This window comes from Bufo gargarizans, chromosome 1, assembly GCF_014858855.1.
Source record: "Bufo gargarizans isolate SCDJY-AF-19 chromosome 1, ASM1485885v1, whole genome shotgun sequence".
Classification (NCBI taxonomy): Eukaryota; Metazoa; Chordata; class Amphibia; order Anura; family Bufonidae; genus Bufo; species Bufo gargarizans.
This window is the reverse complement of record NC_058080.1, coordinates 85,424,263-85,450,448: the sequence shown is the minus strand read 5'-3', so window position 1 is coordinate 85,450,448 and position 26,186 is coordinate 85,424,263. Positions and strand designations below refer to the sequence as shown.

General features: G+C 41.6%; 1 protein-coding gene across 1 annotated transcript in view; it reads right to left on the bottom strand.

The window, feature by feature from the left end:
* Positions 1 to 26,186, bottom strand: part of ARAP2 (ArfGAP with RhoGAP domain, ankyrin repeat and PH domain 2) — a 449,134-nt gene that overhangs the window by 260,633 nt on the left and 162,315 nt on the right. Inside the window, 3 exon segments of the mRNA XM_044276099.1 lie at positions 13,383 to 13,562; positions 13,565 to 13,581; positions 18,033 to 18,139. Of these exon segments, the coding sequence (XP_044132034.1) occupies positions 13,383 to 13,562; positions 13,565 to 13,581; positions 18,033 to 18,139 (304 nt within the window).

Here is a 26,186-nt window from a genome sequence, read left to right as displayed (position 1 = left end):
AAATTTGGACTCATCAGACCAAAGCACAGATTTCCACTGGTCTAATGTCCATTCCTTGTGTTCTTTAGCCCAAACAAGTCTCTTCTGCTTGTTGCCTGTCCTTAGCAGTGGTTTCCTAGCAGATATTCTACCATGAAGGCTTGATTCACACAGTCTCCTCTTAACAGTTGTTCTAGAGATATGTCTGCTGCTAGAACTCTGTGTGGCATTGACCTGGTCTCTAATCTGAGCTGCTGTTAACCTGCGATTTCTGAGGCTGGTGACTCGGATGAACTTATCCTCTGCAGCAGAGGTGACTCTTGGTCTTCCTTTCCTGAGGCGGTCCGCATGTGAGCCAGTTTCTTTGTAGCACTTGATGGGTCTTGTGACTGCACTTGGGGACACTTTCTAACAAATTCTAACAGTCTATTCAGTAGGATTATCAGCTGTGTATCAACCTGACTTCCCCACAACGCAACTAATGGTCCCAACCCCATTTATAAGGCAAGAAATCCCACTTATTAAACCTGACAGGGCACACCTGTGAAGTGAAAACACTTTTCAGGTGACTACCACTTGAAGCTCATCAAGAGAATGCCAAGAGTGTGCAAAGCAGTAATCAAAGCAAAAGGTGGCTACTTTGAAGAACCTAGAATATGACATATTTTCAGTTGTTTCATACTTTTTTGATAAGTATATAATTTCACATGGGTTAATTCATAGTTTTGATGCCTTTGGTGTGATCCTACAATTTTCATAGTCATAAAAATAAAGAAAACTCTTTGAATGAGAAGGTGTGTCCAAACTTTTCGTCTGTACTGTATATATATAGTTTTATTGGAACAGATCTAGCTATCTCTGTATGCACAGTCATAAACGGAAGACTGTCAGTCACTGATAGGACCTCCTCCTGGACTTCAAAGACCAGAATGAGCAGGAAATTATACAGTGCTTTGCAAAAGTATTCACCCCTTGACTTTTTTCGTGTTTTGGTGCCTCACAACTTGGAATTAACATAAATTGTTTGAGGATTTGCATCATTTAATTTACAGAACATACCCACAACTTAGAAGATGCTTGTTTTTTTTAATTTTTTTTATTGTGAAGCAAACAACAAATAGGACAGAATAACTTTGTAGAGCCACCTTTTGCAACAATCACAGCTCCAATTCACTTTGGATAAGTCTCTATGAGCTTGCCACATCTTACCACTTGAATTTTTGTCCATCCCTCCTTGCAAAACTGCTCCAGCTCCTTCAAGTTGGATGGTTTGCGCTTGTGAACAGCAATCTTTAAGTCTGAACACAGATTTTTCTATTGGATTGAGATCTAGGCTTTGACTAGGCCATTCCAGCACATTTACATGTTTCCCCTTAAAGGATTTCTGTCATGGGAAAAATCGTTATGTAGCTGACAGACATTAGCGATGTGTTTGTTAGCTCCCTGCCTGCCGCCGTTCTCTTAAAAAAACCTTGGGTCTCTGTTCTGCCTCTCTGATTAATTCCCTCCTTGCCCGGTCCGTGAGTTTTGGTGGGAGGCCGTCTCTTGGCAGGTTTGCTGTTGTGCCATATTCTTTCCATTTGGTTATGATAGATTTGATAATGCTCCTGTGGATCATCAAAGATTTTGATATTTTTTTTATAACCTAACCCTGACTTGTACTTCTCAATAACATTGCCCCTTACTTGTTTCGAGAGTTCCCTGGTCTTCATGGCAGTGTTTGGTTAGTGATGCCTCTTGATTATGTGTTGCAGCCTCTGGAGCCTTTCAAAAAAGGTGTGTATATGTAATAACAGATCATGTGACTAGGGTTGCACGGACTCGAGGATGTTCGGGTTCGCCGGGTTCAGCCGAACTTTGGGTCAAAGTTCGGGACTCGAACTTGACCCGAACTCAAACCCGAACCCAATTGAAGTTAATGGGGACCCGAACTTTGGTGCACTAAAATGGCTGTAAAATAGTAATAATAAGGGCTAAAGGGCTGCAAAAGGAAGCAAAATGGGAGTAAGATTACGACAATTGCCCTGCAAACAAATGTGCATAGTCAAATGACTTAACATAGAATATCATAAAATAAAAAAAACACTAATCTTGAACTAGGAGGCGGAGGTGGAAGCGGCGGTGGGGGAGGAGGAGGTAGCCAACTCAGTTTTTTTTTTTTTCCTTCTTTAATTATTATTATTATTTTGTTTTTAAAGATCCAAAAAACATTGGGAAATAGAAAAGAGAATGCAAAGAGAAAGTGTGCTGGAGTCTAACAATGGCAGGGTGCAGCAGGTATACTTGTCTATGTGGGATCCATGCCTGGTTCATTTTAATGAACGTGAGCTTGTCCATGTTAGCTGTGGACAGGCGGCTGCGCTTGTCTGTGAGCACCCCCCCTGCCGTGCTAAACACACATTTGGACATTACACTGGCCGCAGGGCAGCACCTTCAAGGCGTAAAAGGCAAGCTCAGACAGTATGCCCAATTTGGAGACCCAGAAGTTGAATGGGGCAGACCCATCAGTCAGTACGTGTAGGCTTGTGCACATGTACTGTTGCACCATGTTGCTCAAATGCTGCCTCCTTCAAAGATGTTCCATATCAGCTGGTGGTGCTGGTTGTTGTGGCGTGCTAACAAAGCTTTTCCACATTTCAGCCATGCTAACCCTCCTTCTGAGGTGCTGGCGGTGCCCCAGCTGCATTGGCAACTTTTTCCTCCTCTACCTTCGCCTTGTGCTTCCACTAAGCCCCCGCTGTCAGGTGGGAATGCCATCAGCAGCGCTTCTACCATTGTGCGCTTGTACTCACGCATATTCCGATCATGCTCCAGTGATGGAATTAAGGATGGCACTTTGTCCTTGTAGCGGGAATCCAGCAGGGTGGCCACCCAGTTATCAGCACTGGTCAGAATGTGGGCAACTCGGCGGTTGTTGCGCAGGCACTGCAGCATGTAGTCACTCATGTGTGCCAGTCTGCCCAGAGGCAACAAAAAGCTGTCCTCTGTGGGAGGTGTATCATCTGTGTCCTCTGTATCCCCCCAGCCATGCTCCAGTGATGGCCATGAGCTGCTTTGGGTACAATCCCGCTGTTAACACGGTTCCTCCTCATCCTCCAGAACTGTGTCCTGGCTGGACAGTTGTGTACCTGGCCTGTGTACCTGGCCTCTGTTGGTGCAGGAACCCACCCTCCGAGCCACTTGTGAATGACTTGCCTGATAACCTTGGAAATGACCCCTCTTCCCCCTGTGCCACATCCTCTTCCATCATCGCCCGAAGCATTTTTTCAAGGAGACATAGAAGTGGGATAGTAATGCTGAGGATGGTGTCATCGGCACTGGCCATGTTGGTGGAGTACTTGAAACAGCGCAGCATGGCACACACGTCCCGCGTGGAGGCCCACTTGTTGGTGGTGAAGTGGTGCTGTTCCGCAGAGCGACTCACCCGAGCATGCTGCAGCTGAAACTCCACTATCGCCTGCTGCTGCTCGCACAGTCTCTCCAGCATGTCCAAGGTGGAGTTCCACCTTGTGGGTACGTCGCATATGAGGCGGTGAGCAGAAAGGCCGAAGTTACGCTGCAGCGCAGATAGGTGAGCAGCAGCAGGGTGAGAACGCCGAAAGCGCGCAGAGACGGCCACACTTTCTGCAGCAGCTCTAACATATTGGGGTAATTTTTTAGGAACCTCTGCTCCACCAAATTCAGCACATGTGCCAGGCAAGGGATGTGCATCAAACCGGCTAGGCCCAGAGCTGCTATGAGATTTTGACCATTATTGCACACCACCAGGCCGGGCTTGAGGCTCAATGGCACCAACCACTCATCGATCTGTTGTTCCATGCCTGTCCACAGCTCCTGCGCGGTGTGTTTTTTTTCCCCCACAAACAGATGATTTTTAAAACAACCTGCTGTCGATTTCCCCTGGCTGTGCTGAAGTTAGTGGTAAAGGAGGAAGCCGAGTAGGAGGAGGAGGCAACAGGAGGCAACGAGAAACATCCTGTAATCCTCGGTGGCGGAAGGACATGCACCAAACTGCTATCCGCCTCAGGCCCAGCCACCACTGCATTAACCCAGTGAGCAGTTAGGGAGATTTAGCATACCTGTCCGTTCTTACTGGTCCACGTATCGGTGGTTATTTGGACCTTGCCACAGATAGCGTCGCACAATGCACACCTGGTTTTGTCTGCCACTTGGTTGTGCAGGCAGGGATGGCTCGCATGGAAAAGTAGTGGTGGATAGGAACCATGTACTGTGGGACAGCCACCGCCATAAGGTGTTTAAAAGTCTCTGTCTCCATCAGACGGAATGACAGCATTTCAAAGGCCAGGAATTTTGAAATGCTGGCATTCAGGGCCAGGGATCGCTGGTGGGTAGGGGGGTACTTCATCTTTCTCTCCAGTGTTTGGGGAATGGACAGCTAAATGCTTCCATGGAGCTGGGTGAAGGTGGTGGAGGTAGTGTTTTTGCTGCCACATCCTCTGTTTGTGGGGTGGTAGGTGTCACTGTCACTCCATAGGGGGAGGAAGAGGCCGAGACTGCAGCAGAAGAGGGAGCAGGAGGAGCCTGAGATATTTCATGGTTTTTGAGGTGTCTTCTCCACTGCAGCTTGTGCTTTGCATTTAATGCCGGGTCATGCAGGTGGTGCTCAGGTTTAGAACATTTATGCCTCACTTCAAGCTCTGATTGCACGGCGTGCAAACCACTCGAGTCTTGTCGTCAGCACATTGTCTGGAGCTGGCTTTGATATTCTCAGTCCCTGGGTGCGGTGGGCAGTAGCAGCCGTACTGTCTAGGGGATGGCCACTCTGCTTTTGCACCCTGCTCCCTCTTTTCTGTGTGGCTGGAGCTGTGTGACGAACACCTCTTCCTCCGAAATGCAAGGAAGCCGAAAAAATCTTATCCGACATCGAATACTATATGCCTCTCAAAATGGATCCCTCTCAAGAAGACAAAAAGGAGTTTGAGTCCCTTATCAAATCAGCAGCAGATGTACTAGGGAAGAAAGAATGTGAATATATAATAGTCCCGGATTGCACACAAACCACATGTTATCATCTTCTGAAAATCCATAAGAGCCTCGAAAATTCCCCAGGAAGACCCATCATCTCGGGCGTTTTATCAATTACTCGAAATCTCTCACATTATATAGATACCTTTTTTCACATAACAAATCTTAAGTCGTACTTTTAAGGATTCTACATCTCTTATAAAGGAATTGAAAACCACCAGATGGGAATCTTCATACCACTGGCTTACACTAGATGTGTCAGCATTGTACTCAAACATTCCCCATGACTTGGGAATCCAATGTGTATCGGAATTTCGAAGCAAAGATCAGACAATGCTAGCACAGCAGAAGGATTTCATCTTGGATTCCCTGCCAAGACAAAATGTATAAACAAATATGGGGCACAGCAATGGGGACTAGGTTTGCACTGAGTTATGCCAACCTGTTCATGGGGTGTTCTGAAGAATTTCATATATATTAGACCGATTTTTGAATCAATAATATATTTCTTTTTCGAAGATACATCAACGATTTGGAAGGGAGATGATATCTCCATTGAAAAATGTCATCACACACCTGAATAAGAACCAGTGGGGAATATCATTTACAGGAATGCACCATAAAAATAAAACCAAGCATCTCGACTTTGAGATATTCACAGAAAGGGAATTAAATCATTACTCGCACTTTTTTCAAGACTGTTGACAGCAACAGCTATTAGGATTTCAGAAGCACCTGCTATAGGAAGTAGAAAAACAGTATTCCATTCAATCAGTTCCAGAGAGTGAGATGCAACTGTGCCCGTGAAATATACTTTAAAGAACAAAGTAAAATCCTTCTAACAAGATTCAGCGAAAAAGATACCTAAGCGGGGTAACAAAGGAAGCTAAAGAACGAGCATCCAACCTGACCCAGCGGGAATGCCTGGAATCTAAATCGGGCCCAAAAAGAGAGATGGAGTTCAATATGGACTTAATCACTACATATAATCAGGATCATGACAGGATCAGAATAATCCTTACCAAGAATTGGTACCTATTGAAAAAAGACCCAATACTGACCTCAATTATCCCAGAAGTACCTCTCCTCACATACAGGACGGCATGAACTCTAAAGAATATTCTAGCACCCAGCTAGTTGAAAAAGCCAGGGAATACAATTAAAAACACCAGTATACCCCTACAATTGGGGAGCAAAAAATGTGGCCATCTGAGGTGTTTATGCTGCTAGACCATCTGTCAGAAAACTACATTCAACAATAATAAAGAAACATAATTGTATGAAATATTGGATTGCAATTCCGCTAATGTCATTTACATCCTGGAGTATCCGTGCGGCCTACAGTATGTGGGCAGGACTACACAAACACTTAGAAACAGATTAAATAAGCACTGATATAATATCAAAAAGAAGTACCAAAAGCACAGTGTTTCCAGGCATGTGGCCAATACACATGGGGGACTTTTCTTAGGGTTTAATATTACACCCATAGAACAGATTCCAGTCCATCAGAGGAACAATGTGCAGTGCATCAAGCACCATGAAATGTACTGGATACATAAACTGAATACATTGCACCCTTTTAGTCTAAATGAGGCTTTTGAAATTAACCTCTAAGCCAGAACTGCTAATCCAGTCCACCCGAGCTACAATGCACTACATTAGCCAAAAAGTCTCCCTTTCAGATATTATCTTGTGACAATACATTAAACATACTGCCTTCTGGTCACCGGTCTTTTTTGGCCCCTAGTTTATTTCTGTAAATGACACAATCAGAATAGAATCTGATTGCCTAGTGTCACTCCTCCTCCCTCCCCCATCACCCCCTCCCTATCTGTACCCTAGAATAACAAATATATAAATCATACCACCTAATGCTACTAGCCTAAATGGCCTTTATACATCAGTATTCCACAAATAATATTTCTTATTTTATTTATATCCTTTATAGTGAATATCTAATAATAAGTCTTTGTCGTCAAACATCAACTTCAATATTTCTTTACAAAACATATGTATATAAGCAAATTATTTTGAGGTCCATTTGGACTCTTTTCATAATGCTTTTTTGTATTAATCTATCACACTTATGACATAGACACAAATTCTTTTGTCCATAATGTATCCTCTTTCATTCTTTTCATTTTCTGTATGCCTTTTTTATAATTGATATCAGTTCCCTTTTTCTTTGCAGCCCAATTTACCTCTCTGTATGCTTTATTCACAAATAGGCATTACCAAAAAATCCATTCGTAGGCTTTTTATCTCCATAGTAACAGGGGACTTACTTATAAACCCATGCGAATCAGAGGCCCAGTGAGAGCACAACTGCGACTCTTGTCTCATAGCAACCAAGTCACATGTTCACAATATGCAGTGACCACGTGACTCCGCACAGTCTCTTGCATACTGTGCATATCCCTTTTCGAGCGAACGGTTATCCTTTCTCTATGTATCACTGCTCCAGCGTTTCCGGTTACCAAGCAACCAGGACACCTGGCCGCAAATAGCGATCACGTGATTCCGGACAACAAGCAGCCATCATGTGACCGGATTTAATCAGATTTAATTTCTGATTTAAAAATCCTGCCATTTTTCAATAGTCAGGTTTACTGAACACTATATGGCCCTTCTATCAGTAAGGGTAGTAGTTATATTAATCTAAAGATAGTGGTAAGAGGAGATTTGTGGCTCACCAGTTGTTTTGTAAAGAATCATCACTTTCAATTCATCTAATGAGATATTATCTCTTTATCGGGGAAAAAAAAAAGGGGAAGGATTAGCCTCCATATTATCAACACAATAATCAAAATGCCCACTTTGGACTTAGGATAAATTCGTAATATGTGGTACAATAGCCATATAAGGGCTATCTAATTCCTGTTTCTGGTCATTTTTATTTTAAAACATAACATATTATTTATTTTCAGAGAAACAACCAAACAATATTTGATTTAAAATAAAGTGGTCAGGCGCAACTGTGTGAATAATTATTACTCCACTTATAGTCAGTGGGTAGGAGATCTCTAAGGGATATTCACTTCATACCCTTCAGTTATTATAGAGTGAGAGTTGGCATGAAATAATATCAAAATGGTGCTCACGTCGAGCTATTATGTAACTGTAGCTTACCACTTGGCCACGATAACACTCTCTCTCAAAGTGGATATAATTAGGGTCTATTATAGGATGGGTAGCTTGCTTTGTCTAGGATAGTTATCCCTGATTTATAGTATTCACAACCCTATATATCCCTAATCATTGTTTCTCCCTGCCTATAGTGACCCAAACTTTCACAAAGGTATCGGAGTGCCTGCAGCGCACTCCGTGTTACAACTGCATTCACAACTGCGTCCACACATGACCAATTTAACTTAAATCCCTAATCACATCTCCCCCGACAAGTTTTGCCACCTAACGTGGCGTCTTCAGGGGTGATGGAGCTACTACGAACACAAGTGTTTAATTTCAGGACTATTTAAAGATTGGGGGCGGAATCATCCCACCCTTTCAGCCTGTGTCTTGTACCAGCTCGTGTTAAAGGCAAAGGAGGTAACCAATAGATTTCAAAATATTACCTTGGTGAGGTATGATAGGCTGTAAGTCTCAGTTTTCCTACGGTGTTTTCTGCGCATATCTTGGGACTTACTGAATTTTTGCCTTCTTTTACTTAGTGCGCATGTCTTTGGACTTAGACTAATTTTCTCAGAATCCCTATCTCTACCTCACCGAGACCATTGTTTTCTGTTCTTGTCAGTATCTTATTCCAGAAAAGTAGGATGTTCAATGATAGGACCAGATATCTCTTTGTTATTTATTTAATTCCAGGACATCATTTATATATTATTTTTTATATAATACTGTATGCTAAGGTATTGATAATTTTAATATAGAATAATATAAAATGAAAAAAGAGAAAATAGGAAAATAAAAATTTGGCTGGGTATATAGCAAAAGTCTGCATTATTAATATATTTTACTTCAATTAACTTTTAATTAATTCTCCATCTCAATTTATAATTTATTTGTTCATATATCTATGTATACATGATTAAGGTGCAAATCAGTCAATCACACTTCCAGAGTATTAGGATCACTGTAGGCTTCAGGGAGTACAGCTACGGCTACTTTCACACTAGCGCTTGATCGGATCCGTTCTGAACGGATCCGATCATATTAATGCAGACGGAGGCTCCGTTCAGTACGGATCCGTCTGCATTAATAACTTAAGTGCGCAAGATGCGCAAGATGCCTGTGCGGATCCGTTCAGACTTTCAATGTAAAGTCAATGGGGGACGGATCCACTTGAAGATTGAGCCATATGGTGTCATCTTCAAGCGGATCCGTTCCCATTGACTTACATTGTAAGTCTGAACGGATCCGCTCGCCTCCGTACGGCCAGGCGGACAGCTGAACGCTGCAAGCAGCGTTCAGCTGTCCGCCTGGCCGTGCGGAGGCGAGCGGAGCGGAGGCTGAACGCCGCCAGACTGATGCAGTCTGAGCGGATCCGCTCCATTCAGACTGCATCAGGGCTGGACGGAGGCGTTCGGGTCCGCTCGTGAGCTCCTTCAAACGGAGCTCACGAGCGGACCGACGAACGCTAGTGTGAAAGGAGCCTACAGCCAGGGGCGGATTAAGTGCATGATAGGCCCGGGGCTGTCTACCCAACTTAGGCCCCCCCTCCATTTTAGTTTAGTTTAGTTTTTTTTGTATGAAGAGGCTGCGGTGCTTCATGGGCGCCACAGTCTCTTCTTAGGCCATATGACATCTTCAGACTAAAAAAGAATACCCCAAATTGGGTCCTAAACTGAAAAATTTGGTCGCCAAATTTAAAATACATATAATTGTAATAAAAAAGATATGGAGGAGAATACAGCACCACATACCTGTTACATCCAGTGACATCTCCTGTCATGTAGACCTTCTCTTTCCTCTTCTCCTCCATTTGACCCAGACCACCATAGCAAATTCTTTCAGCCGCATCTCGTCTCTACAGTTTGTAACACAGACATGTTAGATTTCAAAAATTTTCCATCAACCTCCTCATCCTGGTGTCCCCACAGTGTCTGCTGCCACCACCAATACTGTGCCCGATGTGCCCCCCAATGCCCCAGGAACTATACTGCTGAAAAAATAGTGACCCTAATAGACATAATTGGGGTAATTTATCAAACTGGTGTAAAGTAGAACTGGATTTCCAAAAGAGCTGTCAAATATGAAAGGTGGAATCTGATTGGCTGCTATGGGCAACTAAGCCAGTTCTACTTTACACCAGTTTGATAAATTACCCCAAATGTTCCTATAGTGTCCACAGCAGTTATAATGTCCCCTAGAGACCCCAGTAATAATAACACCCTATATTGTGCTCCAGGTAATAATCCCTGTATAGTATCCCCAGAAATAATAGAATTGCCCCTACAGTGCCTCCCCAATAGCAACACCCCCATATAGTAATTTCCACCACACTGCCCCCACATAGTAATCCCCCCATAGTAATTTGCCCCCACACAGTAATTTCCCCCAAACTGCCCCCATATAGTAGCTTGCCCCCACACAGTAATTTGCCCCACACTGCCCCCACATAGTAATTTTCACCACACTGCCCCCACATAGCAATTTCCCCACACTGTTCCCACACACAATAGTTTTCCCCACACTGCCCCCCCATAGTAATTTGCCCCCACACAGTAATTTCACACAAACTGCACCCATATAGTAGTTTTCCCCACACAGTAATTTGCCCCACACTGCCCCCACATAGTAATTTGCCCCACACTGCCCCCACATAGTAATTTCCCCCCACATAGTAATTTCCCCACACTATTCCCCCACACAATAGTTTTCCCCACACTGCCCCCACTGCCCCCACATAGTAATTTCCCCACACAGAAATTACCCCACACTGTCCCCACATGGCAATTACCCCCACAAAATAGTTTCCCCTACACTGCCCCATATAGAAATTTGCCCCCACATAGTAGTCCCTCCCATAATAATTTGCCCCCACACTGCCCCCACATAGCAATTTTCCCCCACATAGTAGTCCCTCTCATAATAATTTGCCCCCACACTGCCCCCACATAGCAATTTGCCCCCACACTGCCCCATCTAGTAATTTGCCCCCACATAGTAGTCCCTCTCATAATAATTTCCCCCTACATAGCAATTTGCCCCCAAATAATGTAGTCCCTCATAATAATTTGCCCCCACACTGCCCCCACATAGCAATTTGCCCCCACATAGTGTAGTCCCTCACATAATAATTTGCCCCCACATAGCAATGTGCCCCCACATAGTGTAGTCCCTCTCATAATAATTTGCCCCCACACTGCCCCATCTAGTAATTTGCCCCCACATAGTGTAGTCCCTCTCATAATAATTTGCCCCCACATAGTGTAGTCCCTCCCATAATAATTTGCCCCCACATAGTGTAGTCCCTCTCATAATAATTTGCCCCCATACAGCAATTTGCCCCCACATAGTGTAGTCCCTCTCATAATAATTTGCCCCCATACAGCAATTTGCCCCCACATAGTGTAGTCCCTCTCATAATAATTTGCCCCCATACAGCAATTTGCCCCCACATAGTGTAGTCCCTCTTATAATAATTTGCCCCCATACAGCAATTTGCCCCCACATAGTGTAGTCCCTCTCATAATAATTTGCCCCCACCACTGCCCCCCCCCCAGAGTAGGCACATGAAATAAAAAAATAAAAAATGAACAAAAAATGAAAAGATAAATACTCACCTATGTCCAGGGCCAGGCGCTTGCTCGCAGAGGAAGGCGGGATGAGTCAGGCGCGTCACAGTGCTGCGTCCCGGCACAGGCGCGCGATGACGTCATCACGCACGCCTGTGCCGGGATTTCACTACCGCATAGGCCTCAGGCCTACAAGGCCTGAAGCCTATGGCGGTGATCGGCGACGGGACAGGGAGCTATGCGCTCCCGTGCCCCGCCGCAGTATGTGGGCGTTCGGGTCAGCGCTGGGCCCCCCAGCGGCGCTGGGCCCGGGGCTGCCGACCCGAACGTCCCTATTATAATCCGCCACTGCCTACAGCTACAGCTCCATAGTGGTTATTTCCCATGATATTCTTGGTTTCTGTTGTACTTACAACCTTAATTATGTTCATGTAATTGATTTATTTTATTTTTTTATATATTTTTTTATATATATAATTTTATGTTTCTTCCCTCGTCAATCATTTTGAACCAGTTATTCAGGTCCATTAATCAAATGAAATTATAATGTTCTTCACTATAGATATTGGTGCCATATACTTTATTTTAAATCAAATATTGTTTGGTTGTGTTAAATAATAAATGTTTTAAAATAAAAATGACCAGAAACAGGAATTAGATTATTGTACCACATATTACTTATAGCATGAAATATATTCTTGTACCAAAAAGTATGTTTATATATAAATGATATGTTAATGTTAGGACACAGTAACACAGGTGAAGTGAGCCTTGATGTCATGCTCATTAGATTGAAAACAAAGCCTGACTTCCAGAACACACTTAAGGCTTATACGCATATTAGAATTTTGGCGTGGACTCTGTGGTATCTGCCTCCCATTGTTTTTAATGCTGCAGTTCACACGCCCAGCAGTTTAAAGAAGCGACCACACATGTCCCTTCTTGGCACAGTGTCTGGAATGATACCACTTGTAGTCATGGTGGGTGTCCACACATGGTTTATCTCCATTCAATGGAGCTAAGCCGTGAGCAGGTCCCCAGCATCCAAAGTGAACAACGGTAACAGAAACTGCTGCGGAATATGTGGCGGATTTTGACAGTGTCATAATCTGCCGTATGAGCATTCCCTAAAGATGTTGTGTGAATTAGCTAGTCAGAGGTTATGCGGGAAAACGGAAGCAAGGAACAGTCAATTGCAACATACAACAGCATGACAATACCCCTATTACCAAAGTGTGAAATTCATAAAATGATTTCTTGATTTTCTTATGGAAGAATCTGACATCAACCCCAATGAGCATCTTTGAGATCCATTGGATCACTAGGTTCATGCAATATTAGTGTTTAATTTATTTAATGCTCTTACAACTAAATGACAAGTCAACTAATTGCCATGTTCCATAATCTATGTAACAGTCTAAAAGTGAGGGGTCATCTTTATATTAAAGGTGTTTTCTGGGTCTTAACATATGCAATGATGTACATGTTTTGTATATTTTTCACAGTAACAATCAAAGTTTTTTTCTGTCTGCTGAGGATATTTGGCTATAATGCTGGGATTATGATAGTTTTCTTAATACAGTACATGCTGTTGCAATGTGTTTTCGTTCATAGTCTTCTAAGAAAAGAGAAAAGATGAAGAGGAGACAATCTACTTAAAAATAAGCAATGAACGGAGAGCTATTCTAAGGGAAAAAAATCATACTATACATTTACCGGCACAGTCCTTGCAGATGACAACAGCGAGGTTGATGGATGCCCAGTCAGGATTTGGAGCTCGGCAATCTGCACAACTCCTGTTCGATTCATTGAACCTAATCTTTTCAGCTACTTCATAATCAGCAACAGTCTCTGCTATTGATTGCTGCAATGCTTCAATCCACTCTTGCTTCTCACTTCTGACTCTGCTGTAAAGCTAATATTTGAGCTATTATGTTATTTATTAATTATACTTATTAAAATCTCTTATACCGAAAGCAGTTGTACAACATTCAACATTGAAATTGCAACACCAATGTGTCAAGTCATGTGGGATGATTGTGCGATACTTCCTGTTCGTCGGCATGCCAGTTATTTCTACTTGCTGCAAACTGAGAGGGACAGAATCTTTGACCTTAGTTTATCAATCCAGTAGATCACTACGTGCCTAGGCCAAGATGTCAGTCTCTCCAGACTTGTCTCCCATCAAGCATATCCGGGATGTTATTGGTCGACAATTGCAAAGGGAGCTGCTGGCAGCAGATCTTGATGATTTATGTGCCCAAGTGCATTCAGCGGGGCAGAACATTCCGCATACAACCATAACCTCATTCTCTCATTAATAGCATGCCAAAGCGTGTAAGTGTGTGTGTTTCAGTGTGTGTGTGGGGGGGTGCACCTTGTTTAGCTCAGAGTGGCTGCAATGTGGAAGCATGTAACACCACATTTCTCCGGCAGTTACTGCTTGAGAAACATGCTGCCATCTGTGATTACAGCTGATCAACAGTAAGGTCCAAAATGCTCAAATCCCTTGAACACTCAGTTATGCCCCACATTTAATCACTATCTGCTAAAAACATTTATATTGAACATATACAGTATGCTACATAATAAATCGTCAACTAATATTGGCCATGAGTATTATTTTTGTAATTTGTAACAATTATAAGCACCTATACTTTTCTACAGCATTTCTTGAAAGTGTTCTAAATAGCCTAAAATGTTTTTTGTAATACACTTTATTAATCAGTAATACAATTTGTCTGCACAAATAGGCACGCAAAGTTCTGGGTGCCATTGCATCTTAAATTCATTGTTCTAGTACAGCTCAACTAAATCCTGGCATAGCACCTGTACAGGGTATAGAGAATCAATGTGCTGTGCCAGAGTTTAGCCAAGCTTGAGGGGGACACATTTAGGAGTAGCGATCTGTGCTACGGCCTGTGCAGCATTTCAATTCGGCCCCCTGTAAAATCCATCAGTCAGTGTCAGCGCTGTACTAGAATAATGATTCTAAGACTCAATAGCAACCAGGACTTTGGGTGCCTATTTGAGCAGGAAAACTGTATTACTGATTAATAAACTATATTACAATTTTTTTAAAGCTACTTAGAACATTTTAACCCCTTAAGGACCCTGCCATTTCTCACCTTAAGGACCAGGCCATTTTTAGCAAATCTGACATATGTCACTTTATGTGGTAATAACTTTAAAACGCTTTTACTTATCCAGGCCATTCTAAGATTATTTTCTCGTCACATATTGTACTTGATGGCAGTGGTAAAATTTAGTTTTTTTTTTTAATTATTTATAAAAAATACCAAATTTATCAAAAATTTTTAAAAATTAGCAAATTTCCATTTTTTTACTTTTATAATACATAGAAAACCTCCAAAATTAGTTATTACTTCACATTCCCCATATGACTACTTCATGTTTGGCTCATTTTGTGACTGCCATTTTATTTTTTGGGGACGTTAGAAGGCTTAGAACAGAAAGGCCAACCTTTGGCTCTCCAGCTGTTGCAAAACTACAACTCGCCAAGACAGCCTACAGATATCAGCCTAAAGCAGGGCAACGTAGGAATTGTAGTTTTACAACAGCTGAAGAGCCGCAGGTTGACCAGCCCTGGCTTAGAAGTTTAGAAGAAATCTTGAAAATTTCCAAAACCCACTTTTTAAGGACCAGTTCAGGTCTGAAGTCACTTTGTGAGGCTTACATAATAGAAACAAGCCAAAAATGACTCAATTTTAGAAACTACGCCTCTCAAGGTATTCAAAACAATTTTTGTTAACTTTGTTAACCCTTTAGGTGTTCCATAAGAATTAATGGAAAATGGAGATGAAATTTCAGAATTTCACTTTTATGGCAGATTTTCAATTTTAATTAATTTTTTCCCTCTAATAAAGCAAGGGACAACAGCCAAAACACAAAATATTTATTGCCCTGATTATGTAGTTTACAGAAACACCCCATATGTGGTCGTAAACTGCTGTATGGGCACACGGCAGGGCGCAGAAGAAAAGGAACGCCATATGGTTTTTGGAGGGCAGATTTTACTGGGAAAATTTTAAACTGCCATGTCACATTTGAATATCCCCCTGATGCACCTCTAAAGTAGAAACTCCAAAAAAGTGACCCCATTTTGGAAACTACAGGATAAGGTGGCAGTATTGTTGGTACTATTTTAGGGTGCACGTGATTTTTGGTTTCTCTATATTACACCTTTGGTGAGGCAAGGTAACAAAAATAGCTGTTTTGGCACCATTTTTTATTTTTTGTTATTTACAATGTTCATCTGACAGGTTAGATCATGTGGTATTTTTAAACAGCAGGTTGTTACGGACGTGACAATACCAAATATTGGTAAAGCATTTTTGAAAAAAAAATGTTTTAGTGTCTCCATATTCTGAAAGCCATATTTTTTTATATTTTTTTTTGGCGACTGTCTTATGAAGGGGGCCCATTTTTTAATATTTTTTTTGGCGACTGTCTTATGTAGGGGCTCATTCTTTTCGGTATGAGATGACAGTTTGATTGGTACTATTTTAGGGTGCATATGACTTTTTGATCACTTGGTATTACGCTTTTTGTGATGTAAGGTGACAAAAAAATGGCATTTTTGACACACTTTTATTTAATGGTGTTCACCTGAGGGGTTAGGTCATGTGATATTTTATACAGCAAGTTATTACGGACATGGAGATACCTCATATGTATGCTTTTTTATTTATTTAAGTTTTACACAATAACAGCATTTTTAAAACAAAACAAAAATCATCTCTGAGTCTCTCCATAGTCTGAGAGCCATTAATTTTATTAAAATTGTTTATGTAGCACAGTTTTTATTTTATTTTTATGACGGTGTTCAGTTGAGGGGTTAGGTCATGTGAAATTCTTATAGAGCCGGTCAATACGGACGTGGCGATACCTAATATGTTTACTTTTCTGTTTTTCAATATTTAAAAAATAAAAAAAACTACTTTAATTTGGGGAACGGACCTTTTTTTTTTTTTACCTGAAACTAAATTTTTGGGGAAAACTTCATTTTTTTTTTACTTTTTTTCACTTTCTTTTTTGCACCACTCTGGGACTTTAACTTTTGGGGGTCTTATCCCCTTTAGAAATGCATTACAATACTTCTGTATTGTAATGCATTGGCTGTAAGTGTATTACAGACTGTAATACACTTACAGCCTTCCTGCCTTGAGATTCTGTGGATCTCACAGGCTCTCCCAGAATGCAGCCACGATGCCTAAGGAAGGCATTGGGTTGCTTCCCTGCCATTGGGTCCCAATCACAGCAGTGTGGGGTCCTGATGGCCACCCCGCACATGTCTGAAGCCTGCACGTGCCGTGGTCAGCGCTGATTCACCGATGCTGGCTCATACAGCAGGGCTCTGGCTATCAGTGACTGCTGGACCCCTGCCGCTGATCGGGTAGGCGCAGCTCCTGCACCCGCCCGATCACCATGACATACATGTACTTCTCTGGTCCTTAAGTTACAGCCAGAGATGATGTACATGTACGTTATAGGTCCTTAAGGGGTTAAAGAAAGGTTGTAGAAAAGTTTAGTTACTTTTTAAAATAACACATAATATCATGTTATTCCTGCATTACAGAGCGGAAATGTAAATTAAATACTAAATACAATGTATAGCTACCATATACCATATACAGATGCATCTGTTGGCTATTGACTCTCATAGTTAAAATGAAAAAAAAAAAAGTGAGGTATAAGATTATTTTTTTATTGACTAGATTTTAATATATGTTGTCCAAATTGGTCGGCACTGTGTAATAAATCGGAGTGCTCGGTCTAAAGGGTCGGATTCCCCCAGTAGACAAAAAATAGAGGACCGGCACTCCCAAGTTGCTAATAGAAAAAGGTTTTATTGGTCACTATTCAAACATCAGTGACGCGTTTCGGCACATATAATGCCTTTGTCAAACTGTGATTGCCACTTATTCACAGATTGACAAAGCATTATATGTGCCGAAACGCGTCACTGATGTTTGAATAGTGACCAATAAAACCTTTTTGTATTAGCAACTTGGGAGTGCCGGTCCTCTATTTTTCTTTTTAGATTTTAATACAGTGAATAAGGTGCCGTATACTGATGCACACTCCCCAAACTTATGTCAAAAGGATGCACTATTGGAATGCCTTGGGCTGATTATGCCTTATGGACACATTGATGCTAGGTAATGAAAAATGTGGCGTGTTGCTTGTATAACCAAATACACTGTAAGTGCCATGTTACAGAAGACACACATAATAAAATTACAGGGTACATAATACACTTACTTTAGAATTACAGCAAATGCAGCAAACTCACATAAAACAGACTCACCTAAAAAAATTATACTATAATAGTTTTGACCTTACCAAAAATTCCGAAAAGGTGTTATGATCTCAAAGGTTTTCCGATCTGTATTTTTTAGGGTGACCATCGTCATTGAGATGTCAGTAATGGCAATTCCAGTATTGAAGTCCTAAAAATTGGATGAGCAAGAATGATGAAAAGTGCAGTTTGCATCTCTATCTATTTTACTTAAAAACTAACAATAAGAGTAACACAGATAGGTCACCAATATCAGATCGGCTGGGTCTGACATCCGGCACCACCACCGATCATCTGTTTGAAGAGAAGGCGGGCGCCGTGCCAGCGCCACCTCCTTTTCACTGTTTACCTTCTCGCCGTTGTATCTGAAGTGGTGAGCAGGCGTAATTACACCTAACCGTCTCATTCATTTCAATGGGACGGATCGTTCCCATACACTTGTATAGTAGCAATCCGATCTGATATTGATGACCTATCCTGATAGGTCATCAATAAATATAACTTGGACAACCCCTTTAAATTATTTGATGATACAAAGGAATCGCCTACTTGTAAAGTTTACCATAAGTTTGTTACCGTACATAACATGCCAGCACATTTTCTTTACAAAAGCTATTTTATGTACATAGATCAAAGAACAGCAAAGTAAAACAACATGTTTTTACTTACTGTGTAAAGAGTATTATACAATCTAATATTATGACTAGCACTTCACAGACTAGTTTCAGAAGGGTAAAATACAGCCTACTGGGTATTTTAACAGCAATATTAAGACCACAAGACCCAAATTCCTGAAGTTCTATTGAACCAAACCAAAAGCTGGGCATACACAACAGCTAAAAGAACTCATTGAATTTCATGGGATCTGACAACTATGTTATGTGTATGGGGCCTAACAACTTGAGGATTGTTTTGGGAAAGAAGGATTAAGCACATTGGACTTCAACATTTCTGATCATTTGTTTCTACCGGAGGTAAATCATTGCTAAAGGGATCTTGCAGCCACCAATTAGTTTTCCCTATTTTTATCTCCGTATATACAAAAGAAGATAAATAAGCTGATATCTGTGATGCTGGGTCTGTTAGTACATCCAGTAATATACTCAATTGGCTAACTGTAGATATAGTCCAAGCTATGTTAAATAAGGTAAATGTGAACAAGGTTCCAGGTCAGGAAGGATTACACCCTAGAGTTCTTAAAGAGCTCATTTTAATCATTGATGTGCCCCTGTTTATAATCTTTAAAGATTTCAAAGAAGGTACTGGTACAGTGCCAAGTGATTGGCGCAAGGCAAATGTGGTGCCCATATTCAAAAAAGGATCAAGGTCCTCCACAGGTAATTATAGACCAGTTAGTTTTACTTCTGTCATGGGAAAATGTTTGAAGGACTCATAAGGGACTATATATAGGAGTATGTGACTGTAAATAATAATATCAGTGATAACCAACATGGGTTTACCAAGGATAGAAGTTGTCAGACTAACCTGATTTGTTTTTATGAGGAGGTGAGTAGTAACCTGGACAGAGGGGCGGCTGTTGATGTAGTGTTTCTGGATTTTGCTTTTGATACTGTCCCTCATAGACGTTTAATAGGCAAAGTAAGGTCCTATAGGCTTGGAAAGTATTAGTTTGTAATTGGATTGAAAACTGGCTGAAGGACCGTGTCCAGAGAGTTGCGGTCAATGATTCCAATTCAGAATCGTCCCAGGTTATAAGTGGTGTACCCCAAGGTTCAGTGCTGGGTCCTGTATTATCTAATTAATTATATTGAGGACAGGATTAATAGCACCATTTCTATTTTTGAAGATGATACTAAGCTATGTAGAACTGTGCAGTCTATGGAAGATGTCCATAAACTACAAGCTGACTTGAACACTCTGACTGATTGGGCATCAACTTGGCAAATTAGGTTCAATGTGGATAAATGTAAAGTTCTGCATCTTGGTAGTAATAATCTCTGTGCTTCATATGTTCTAGGTAATGTAACACTGGGAGAGTCACTTGTAGAGAAGGATGTGGGTGTCCTTGTTGATGGTAGATTAAATTATAGCATACAATGTCAATCAGCTGCTTCTAAGGCCACCAGGATATTGTCATGCATTAAACGAGGCATGGATGTAATATTACCACTTTACAAAGCGTTGGTACGGCCTCATCTGGAATATGCAGTTCAGTTCTGGGCACCAGTACATAGAAAGGACGCTCTGCATAAGGGACATGGAGGGTCTTAGTTATGAAGAAAGATGAAAATAATTGAATTTATTTAGTCTTGAGAAGAGATGTCTAAGGGAGGACATGGTTAAGCTATACAAATATATAAATGGGCCATACAAAAAGTACAGTGAAAAACTGTTCCATGTCAAATGCCCTCAAAAAGCAAGGGGCACTGCCTCCGACTGGAGAAGAAAAAGTTCAGTCTCCAGAAGCGTCAGAACTTCTTTACTGTAAAAACAGTGAATCTGTGGAATAGGTGAATGTTGCTAATTTTTTCAGTGTAATAAATCCAGCAACTTTTGTAAGACAAAAATAGATCTAGGCTAAAGCTACATCATAATTGTCTCACAAATCCTAAAAGTTAATATAGATAACCAAATCAAACAAATGAGTCAAAAATATAAGACTTGGTCATAAAAAAAAATTTATTGAAGAAAATGATCCAATATCACGTTTCTGTGAGTGGCAAAAGTATGTGAACCTTTAAGATTACCAAATCATTTCTAGGTGAAATTATAGTCATGTTTTCAATCAATAAGATGATAATCAGGTGTGAGTGGGCAACCTGTTTTATTTAAAGAGCAAAGATCTATCAGTCTAATCTTCACAACATGTTTGTTGAAGTGTATCATAGCAAGAACAAAGGAGATTTCTGAAGACCTCAGAAAACAAAGCAATCTCTAAAAAGTTTGGCATCCAGCAATTCACAGTCAGACAGATTGTGTAGAAATGGAGGGAATTTAAGACTTTTATGATTTATGAGACAATTATGATGTAGTTTTAGGCCAGATCTATTTTTATCTTACAAAAGTTGCTGGATTTATTACACTGAAAACATTCACCCTCATTCTCTCTCTCTCTCTCTCTCTCTCTCTCTATTTTCACACAGCAAATTGGCAAAGATCCTTTCTTGCCTTCTAAACATACGTATGTAGCAAAGCAAGAAAGTAGCTAATAGCTGGTACAAACCTGCTGAGGGAAGATGTTTCACATAGTATAAAGGACAGTATCAACGGCTTTCCATACTGTCTCTCAAATATGTTTAATAGGTAAAATAAAGTCTATAGGTCTAGAAAGTAGGTTGTAAATGGATTGAAAACTGGCTGAAGATCCATATCCAGGTTCCCTATTATTTAGCTTATTTATTAATAATATTGAGAATGGTATTACTAACAAGTTTTTTTTTTTTTTTTTTTACAGAAGACACCAAGCTATATAGTACTGTGCAGTCTATTGAAGATGTCCATAAAATACAAGCTGACTTGGACACTTATCCACTAGCATTTGGGCCTCCACTTGGCAAATATAGATAAATGTAAAGTTATGCATCTGGGTGGTATTTATCCTCATGCATCATCTGTCCTAGTACTAGTAACCCTAGTCAGGATGCAGGCGGAATATCTCACAATGTGCACAAGTACAGCAGAAATGGCGTCATTTTGAGAGCAATGGAGGTCAAATACTATGTGAAACATTTTACCTCCTATGGTTAGTACCATGGACTAATTAGAGATAATAACCGGAGAACCCCTTTAAAGCAGAATAAAGTTAAAGTTTTGGAATGGCCAAGTCAAAGTCCTGACCTTAACCCAGTAGACGTATTATAGAAGAACTTGAAGCGAGTAGTTCATGGGATGAAACCCACCAACACAACAGGGCTAAAGCTGGAATAAGGCTAAGATTCCTCCAAGTACCAGAAATGTTTAGTTGCAGTTATTGCTGCCCAAGGGGCCAAACCAAATACCTGAAAGCAATGAATCACATAATTTTGTCAAACATGTTATATTGGATCTTTTTCCTTAACAAATAAATGACAAAGTCTAATGGTCCTTTTAGACGGGACAATTTAGCAGGCAATTGTTGTGAAGGAAGCAGTCTTCCCAACAATCTTCTGCTCGTCAGTGGAGGAGAAAGCTACATTTACATGCAGAAATCCCCTCCACAGTATGGGGAGGAGGGATTGCTAAAGCCATCGCTCTTCCCCATACAGACTTGTTGTTTATCGGCAGCAGGGCGTATTTAGACGGCACGATCTGCTGCCAAAAAACATTGATTTAGGTGCCTACTAGTGATGAGCGGCAGGGGCTATATTCAAATTTGATATATTTCACAAATATTTTGTAGAATATGTGTCATATATTCGCGAATCGAGATTATTGTATTAAATGTGATAAATCGGCAATATAAAAATCGCGTAATGCGAATTCATAACGCGAAATACAGACAGTGGGTCACTTTGGCTACATTTTTCAAGCTGGTATAAGTTTCCGGAGAGTGGAGAAAATGGTTGGCACGGCAGAACATTACCACAGCTTTATATGCAGATAGAGTCAAGAGCTCCAATATATTCGCGATTGCGCTAATCGGCAGTGATTAGAATATTTTTTCGCACTACATACAACTTCACATTTTAGCAGGTCTGACTACAGATTACTGATTGGTGCACTAAGTATTGTTGTGAACTTGACATTGCTTCCTTCTTATTGGCACACAAGCAAGAAGCCGAGAGGAAATTATGTGTTCAGATGGAAAAAAATGCTGAATATTCGATATAACAAATATATAGCACTTTATTCTAAATATTTCCGAATTCTCAAAGTGGCGATATTCGCAATAAAAATTCTCTATTCGAATATTCGAGCTCAACACTAATGCCTACACAAACAATTCAATTACCCGATGAATAAGTGTTTCGCTAGTTCAGTGGGTAATCCGTGGCTCCTTTACAATAGCAGGAGCTTGGTAATTAGCATTCCTATGAATTCTCATTAGCTATTATATGCCAGATTCTCGGCCCATGTAAAGGGCCCTTTAGAAAATTAGACTCATTTGTATAATTTGGTTATCTTTATCTCTTTATCTCCTACTTATGTGAAAATATGATGTTGTTTTAGGTCAAACGAATGCACAATTATAGAAAATTCTGAAGGGTTCACAAACTTTCAAGCACCAATGTAGATAGACAGATGGATGGATAGATAGATAGATAGATAGATAGATAGATGAATACATAAAAGATGGATAGATAGATAGATAAATCAAGGAATGTGGGCAGCACCACTATCAGAATAGTACTGGCGGAGTGCCAGCGGCTGAGTCGGTGATCCACCTCCAAACGGTATAAAAAAATGAACTCCGCGGCACATCCAAGTCGTGAAAAAGTAAAAGAAATTTTAATCACCAAACATGCGACGTTTCAATCCTCTCAATGGGATTTTTCTCAAGCAATGAGAAAAATCCCATTGAGAGGATTGAAACGTCGCATGTTTGGTGATTAAAATTTCTTTTACTTTTTCACGACCTGGATGTGCCGCGGAGTTCATTTTTTTAGATAGATAGATAGATAGATAGATAGATTTTTAACCTGCAACTTAAATTATAATGATTACGGTACTGCTACTGAACAGTTCTCAAATTCTTTGTATTCACAATTCTTACATCTTCTACTTTATCTCCCAAAATAGAAAATCCACAATCTGGCAGCACAATGTGCAGCGACAAGCTCAATGTTTTCTGAAAAACACATTTGTCAGTAGATCTCAGTAGGTGGGATGTTAATCTAATGTGACACTACTTGATAACACAATGCTGGCTCACTGCTGGTATGGACTGCAGACACCAGATGAAAAGGTTTGGTCACAAACAAGTTTATATTTACATGTTTCCTTTAAATCTGTTCAAAGGCTGTGCATTTACAGCCTTTATGTTCACATTATTTATATAGCTTCAGCATCTTCCGCAATGCTTTACAATCAGAAGGCTCATGTATAGAGTTGAGCGGACACCTGGATGTTTGGGTTCGGCAGGTTCGGCCGAACTTGAAAAAAAAGTTTGGGTCCGGGACCCGAACTTGACCCCGAACCCTATTGAAGTCAATGGGGACCCAAACTTTTGGCAACTAAAATGGCTCTAAAATAGCCCTGGAAACAGCTAGAGGGCTGCAAAAGGCAGCAAAATGTGCTTAAGAGCATGGCAAATGCTCTGCAAACAAATGTGGATAGGGAAATGAATAAAAAAAACATAAAAGACCTTAAAAAAATTATTTTTAGGCGGTTAATGGGTGGATGTGGCCGTGTAAGCTCATGTGGCGGTCTAGGTGGAAGCGGCGGTGAAAGAGGAATAGGTAGCCCACATAGATGTGTGTTATTTTGCATTTTTACATAGGGGTATCCCCCAAAATAAAAAGGAATAAGTGCACTTGAGTACAAGGATGGATGGTTGAGGCTGTTAGAACTGTCTATTCTGCACAAGGTACAGACAAGTCTTGTGGTATCCAAGCCTGGTTCATTTTAATGAACGTGAGCTTGTCCATGTTGGCTGTGGACAGGCGGCTGCGTCTGTGTGTAATGACGCCTCCTGCCGTGCTAAATACACGTTCAGAGAGTAAGAGAGTACACTGGCTGCAGGGCAGGCCAGCACCTCCAAGGCATACAGGGCAAGCTCTGGCCATGTGGACAATTTGGAGACCCAGAAGTTGAATGGCGCAGAACCATCAGTCAGTACGTGTAGGCGTGTGCACAGGTACTGTTCCACCATGTAGTTCAAATGCTGCCTCCTGCTAACACGCTCCATATTAGCAGTTGGGGCCGGTTGTTGCGGCGAGATGACAAAGCTTTTCCACATGTCGGCCATGCTAACCCTGCCTTCTGAGGTGCTGGCGCTGACACAGCTGTGTTGGCGACCTCTTCCTCCTCCCCAGCCTTCACCTTGTGCTTCCACTTGTCCCCCAGGGTCAGTCGGGAATGTTCTTATGAGCGCCTCTACCAGCGTGCGCCTGTAGTCGGGCATCTTCCAATCACGCTTCAGTGAGGGAATTAAGGACGGCACATTGTCTTTGTAATGGGGATCCAGCAGCGTGGCCACCTAGTAGTCAGCACACATTAAAATGTGGGCAACTCTGCTGTTGTTGCGCAGGCACTGCAGCATGTAGTCGCTCATGTGTGCCAGGCTGCCCAGAGGTAAGGACAAGCTGTCCTCTGTGGGAGGCGTATCGTCATCGTCCTGCGTTTCCCCCCCAGCCATGCACCAGTGATAGGCCCGAGCTACGTTGGATGCCACCCCGCTGTGAACATGCTTCATCCCCATCCTCCTCCTCATCCTCCTCGTCCTCCAGTAGTGGGTCCTGGCTGGCCAAATTTGTACCTGGCCTCTGCTGTTGCAAAAATCCTCTTTCTGAAACACTTCTAAAAGACTGGCCTGAAAGCGTTAGATATGACCTCTCTTCCACCTACTCGTCCTGGGCCACATCCTCTTCCATTATCGCCCTAAGTGTTTTCAAAAGGAGACATAGAAGTGGTATTGTAACGCTGATAACGGCGTCATCGCCACTGGTCATTTTGGTGGAGTACTCGAAACAGCGCAACAGGGCACACAGGCCTCGCATGGAGGCCCAGTCATTGGTGGTGAAGTGGTGCTGTTCCGCAGTGCGACTCACCCATGCGTGCTGAGGCTGAAACTCCACTATGGCCTGCTGCTGCTCGCACAGTCTCTCCGGCATGTGCAAGGTGGAGTTCCACCTGGTGGGCACGTCGCATATGAGGCGGTGAGCAGGAAGGCCGAAGTTACGCTGTAGAGCAGACAGTCAAACGCCGGAAGCGCGCACAGACGGCCCGCACTTTATGCAGCAGCTCTGACATGTCGCGGTAGTAGTGAATGAATTTCTGCACCACCAAATTCAGCACATGCGCCAGGCAAGGGATGTGCATCAAACCGGCTAGTCTTAGAGCTGCAACGAGATTTTTCCCATTATCGCACCCCAGTAAGCAAAAAGCTGTATTTCTGGCCTAAATATGACACTCACTTATGCACGTCTAATCCTAGTGGTGCACTATATGAAACACATGGTTTTTTTTCACCCCAGTATGCCCCAGTATGAGAAAGCCGTATTTGTGGCCTAAATTTCACAGTGACTTATGCATGTCTAATCCTAGATGTGCATATCAGAGGGTTTTTTCACCCAAGTAAGCAAAAAGCTGTATTTCTG